This window comes from Cyprinodon variegatus, unplaced genomic scaffold, assembly GCF_000732505.1.
Source record: "Cyprinodon variegatus isolate N-32 unplaced genomic scaffold, C_variegatus-1.0 Scaffold837, whole genome shotgun sequence".
NCBI classification, from domain to species: Eukaryota; Metazoa; Chordata; class Actinopteri; order Cyprinodontiformes; family Cyprinodontidae; genus Cyprinodon; species Cyprinodon variegatus.
The window spans coordinates 95,754-100,902 of NW_015151290.1; the positions used below are offsets into that span (position 1 = coordinate 95,754).

A 5,149-nucleotide genomic window follows, 5' to 3' on the forward strand; every position below is an offset into this window, starting at 1 on the left:
TGTATAAAGATATTTGCTTTATTGGTCATAACAGGAAAGGTGAATGTTTATTCCACAACTTGCTCCACCACGGTGGTTCTCTCGCTGACATAAATACCATCCAGGAACTTCCTGATGTCCTTCTTTCTGACCGTGGTGGCCTGTTGGATCAACGCAGCTGCAAAGAGACCAGAGTCACATGAGAGTTGGAACTAGGATTTAAAAAACATGAGAGCAGCTAATACGTTTATTCCTCTGGGCTTGGACTAAGAAAATAAAAAAAACATCTAAAAAGGAAATAAAGGCTGATAGTGAGAAAGTTATGTATGAATTAAGAAATATTGAGAAAAGCTAAAGAAAAATATGCTGAGGTGGATCATAGAGCAACAAGGAGCAATAAATACTTTGACTTTAAGGAGATATTATTGCAGGCTTAAAAAGAAACATTTTAAAAATTAGAATGATAGAATTTCCTTTTATAAAACCAACAGATCCCATTAACCTTACATTAAAATGTTTAAAGCATATCAACAGAGCTACATTCAGTGAAGAATTGGGTTCCAGGATTTTAATAACTAGAACCGCTTGAGAAATTTTAGAATATTAGAAGAAACATGCAATTGAGAAATCTGCAAGAGAAAGAAAGGTTAACAGGTTTACACTGAAGAGGAAAAGTAAAAGCAGGATGTTAGCATGCAGGACAGACACCGACGGCATCATCTAACCTCTACTTCAGGGATGATATTTCTACTGTTCTGGTTCCACTACTGTTCCCTTCTCAGATACGTAAATGCCGTCCAAGAACTTTCTGATATCCTTGTTTTTGACTGTGGTGGCCTGCTGGATGAGAGCAGCTGGAACAGAGGAGGTGGTGATGAGTAACAAGATCACTTCTGCATTCCTGTTTCTGTGATGCAGTTTGACATAAACTAACCAACACTTTAAGGTAGAACTAAACTTTAACTTCACCACAGATTAGTTTTAATTTTCCCATAAAGAGGAGACAGAATACAGCAACATTACAGCTATAATCAGAATAAATGGAAATCAATATTTCATTGAAGATGCTTGAGCAACCAACCAAAATAAGACAGTTAAACATCTGGATTAAACTCAAAACTAATTAGATTCTGTGTTTTCAAATTCAGAGAAGCGTTGGATAATGAGATCTACCTGAGTTTGAGACCAGTTCGATGTCATTACCCTCCAGGACCAGCTCGTCCTTCTGGGCTGCAGACACTGAACACGCCACACCTGGAAGCAGAACGCATCTTAATATGCTGACAATAGACATCAACAGGTAGATTATGGTCAAACCTTCAAATTTGGGACATTAAAACCACAGCGGATGTTTGTAACTCGGTTTTAGGCTTTGTTACTGAGGATCATCCTTTATTTGTGGGTATAATTCTTTATCAAATGGCAAATATTAAAACCCATACAACTTCAATCTAAGCAGACAAGTGATCATTTAGTTTTAGGTGGGATTTAGGCTGTCAAGGAGCTTGTCTGAAGAAATCTAAGCAGATTGCAGGTTTAAGGATGGGAAGCTAAAATACGCACTTCTAAATTAACCTGCCCAAATACTGCATCATTATCATGCAGGCAGCAGCAGCATAGCAAAGAGACAGGAGCCTTATGGTAGTAGAGGTGTAACAATTTACTGATCTGAGCATAGGAGGTATGTTTAACAACAACCTGTAGTGATTTTAATCATCTGTATTCATTTAAATACAAATAACTGTTTCTATGACTATTTGTTTTAGATATGCTTTAGAACAAAGAATGGAGAACAACAACAAATTATAGCCTAGCCTGCAACTCTATAGGAGCCTGCTAACAATTAGTTAATTGAAATCATTTGTAACACTGCTGCTCACTATCCCTCGATAACAAAAACTACTCTTCATTGTTCGCCTCTGTTACCCACTGAATGATCAACCTTTAAGCTAAACACCAACATGCCCAAACTTCCACCCTAGTTTCTGTAGTTTGATTTTTAATTAACGCTAAAGTTGAGTTCAGTGAATAGGGCTGTGCAACATGGCAGAAAAATGAATCACCATATAAACCTCTCAAGTTAATATTGATTAAGGTTTTGTTTACCAATTAGTAATAAGAACCAGAGACAAACAAAAATAAAACTATAATCCTTACTATTCAATATCTTTAAAAATAGGTCAGCTTTACCACCAACTTTGCCTAGTTTGGCTTTGAAAAGGCAGTTTCTAAATTGTATCCTGGACCCGTATCGCCCATAAGCGAGCAATTGGAAATGTTATTTTAGTTGCACGGTCGACTTACCAGCCCTCATTCTGACACGGCGGATGTATTTCTCTCCCAGGAAGTTCCTGATTTCCACCAGTGTTCCATTCTCCTGAATGACCACGTTGATGGGGAAATGGGCGTACACAGAGCGCATCTTATACCGGAAACCCTGAAGCATACAACATGCGTTAGACATTCAGCAGAAAAGCAAAATTAACTCATGTTGTTGTAGATATCGAGCAGAATCTCACCAGAGTGACACCTTTGATCATGTTCTGGACGTGGCTGCAGATGGTGCGCACTGTGGCCAGCTCCTTCCTGTTACCCCACCATTTTTCCACACGAAGCTAAAGAATCATGGCATTAAAGCTTAAAATTAATGTGAAGATCATTCATTGATCAGGTTAATACAACCCAAACCAATATTACAGATAAACACTGATCAAACAAGAAACACCAACTGACTTATTTATTGTCTAGAGCTAAAATTGTGGATGATGTTTAACTACTGACAGCATGAGGGTTAGGGCTGCAACTCTTAATCATTTTGTTAAATCCATTAATCTGTAATTTTTTCAATAAACCGCTTAATAACCATACAGACAAAGGTTCCTTAAAGACTAACAAATTAAACAAGGTGAAACTCTTCTTTTAATATTCTCTATCCAGAACACCTTGAACTTTTCTGTTTGAGGTGTTCTGGATAGAGCATATGAAAAGAAAAGGTTCTTCTTAAATTATATATATATATTTTTTTTACAGTCTAGGTATAACACTGCTTTAAGTAAGTCGCTCTGTCAGCTACAGGCATATTTTACAGCCTGTATACTCCAACAACAATCAATTTCTAAATTTATAGAAAATTTCAATAATTGATTATATATCACGATTAACAGTTTCAGCCCTAATGAGGATATAAAGCTAAGAGGCAAATTGATATAGTTCAATAGTACTGTAAAATCAACTTATTGGCAAACTTCTTGTGATGAAAATAAAATCTCTGTCCTTAACAGAAACCAGATATACTTAATCCTAGCTTTTTTTTTTTTTTTTTTTTTTTACAGAATTTTGGTTTGGTGTTATCAGTGTGATGGAATCTGTGACATGACTTAGTTTTCTCAACAGTTCAGCTGAAATCAACCTACAGATGATCAGAGTAACATCATTTCAACACCACCATGTTTACCTTCTTCTGTTTCTTGCCCAGCAGGCTAAGCTCCAGGTTGATGTGGTTGAACTCCCTGGTGAGTTTACCACGGGGCCCTTTGACGATCACTGTTCGCCCCTTCAACCTCACCTCCACTGCCAGACACAAAACCCAGAGACAGTTAAAATTAAAAACTGGAAAAAAAGAAAATTGTGTTAAGAGCACAGGCTTACCATTGTCGGGGAGGTCGACAGTCTGACTGCTGAGAATGGTCTTCATTCTACAAGCAAAAAAGCATCACAATTTCAACATAATCCCCGCTGTAAATATTGAAATAATGAGCAAACATGTAAAGATGTTTGAGTTCTGACTGGCGTTACATTTTAAACTGTGTGGTTGTATTTGTTATGAAGTTTAACTGGAAATAGCCATACTGAGGAAGCTAATGCTAACGGAGCTACCATCCCTATGCTGCTCCAGACAGTACAGTAGACTGCTGAATTTATTTTATTCATAAACCGTCAAACTACATGGGAGTTAAACAGACCCTATACTCAGAACTGTAACATTTCAACAAGCAGCCGCCATTAAAACAGAAGGACCCTGAGGCCGAGGACGGATGGAGAGCGGACAAACTACTAATATTTATCTACATAAACTCGACACAGACTCAAAATATAAATAGTGAAGTGAAGTTTAACTTTCTTGGTTTCTAAATATTGAAGTTTATACAAAAACAAGCGTTAAAAGACACAGATGGGATCAGATTAAAACACCAGAAACATTTTCGCAGCTATCCTCACCTCGCCGGTAGCAGAGGAAAGGAAGACGCAAGGACGTCATGACGTAATTGTAGGCCCCCCTAACAGGCGTTATAATCGATTACCGAAACATTTAACATTTAATCATTAATTAATAGAATACAATACAATATAACAGAATAGAATAGAGCAGAATAGAATATAACAGAATAGAATATAACAGAACAGAATATAACAGAACAGAATAGAATATAACGGAATAGAATAGAATAGGATATAACAGAATAGAATAGAATAGAATAGGATATAACCGAATAGAATAGAATAGGATAGAATAGAATAGACCAGAACAGAATAGGATAGAATAGAATAGAGTATAACAGAATAGAATAGAATAGAATTGAACGGAATAGAATAGAGCAGAATATAATAGTAGTTTTATAATAGTTTTATTGTTCTACACTGGGGAAATGCATTGACTGAAATACACCTTCTACTGAAATAGGAACAACGCTGTAGGAAATCTAAATTTGCAGGTGTATTTTAGGAAGTTCTACTCCTCCCATGAACCAAAACTTTATTTTAAACAAAAATGTCCTGTATGGAGGGATTTTGAAAATGAAATCCAATAAGCCAAAGAGAAAAACCACAAAACCTTTGTTTTTAACTGAACAGTTCCTGAGGGAAACATGTATTAGAATTTTACAAAGGAAACAAACCATCCTTCTTGGTAAATTTAGATATGAATATTAAATCTCTAAGGCACTCACAGGGAACTAAATTATTTTGCTGTCATCTTTGGCTTTACTACTGACTTTATAGTTCTTTCTCTTGAAGGCCAGGTGTTACGAGTTAAAATGTGAATTGTATATTACTTAATATTAAGTTGGAATTTGTTTGCCAAATTTAACAGAACAAAATTAAGCTCAAGGCTTAGGAAAAAAGAAGGAATAAGTTGGCCAGTTAATTGCACTAAACTTCTAATGTGGTGAAT

At 36.1% G+C, this 5,149-nt stretch overlaps 1 protein-coding gene across 1 annotated transcript; it reads right to left on the reverse strand.

Moving 5' to 3' along the window:
* Nucleotides 1-3,884, reverse strand: rpl9 (ribosomal protein L9). The gene is made up of 7 exons (XM_015397057.1): nt 3,628-3,884; nt 3,434-3,549; nt 2,499-2,594; nt 2,284-2,416; nt 1,153-1,233; nt 705-833; nt 1-157 (listed from the first exon to the last, which is right to left on the reverse strand). Exons 1-6 carry the CDS (start codon nt 3,671-3,673, stop codon nt 727-729), a joined length of 579 nt encoding a protein of 192 aa, XP_015252543.1. The 5' UTR covers nt 3,674-3,884; the 3' UTR covers nt 1-157; nt 705-726.
* Between the last annotated feature and the right edge of the window lie 1,265 nt (nt 3,885-5,149).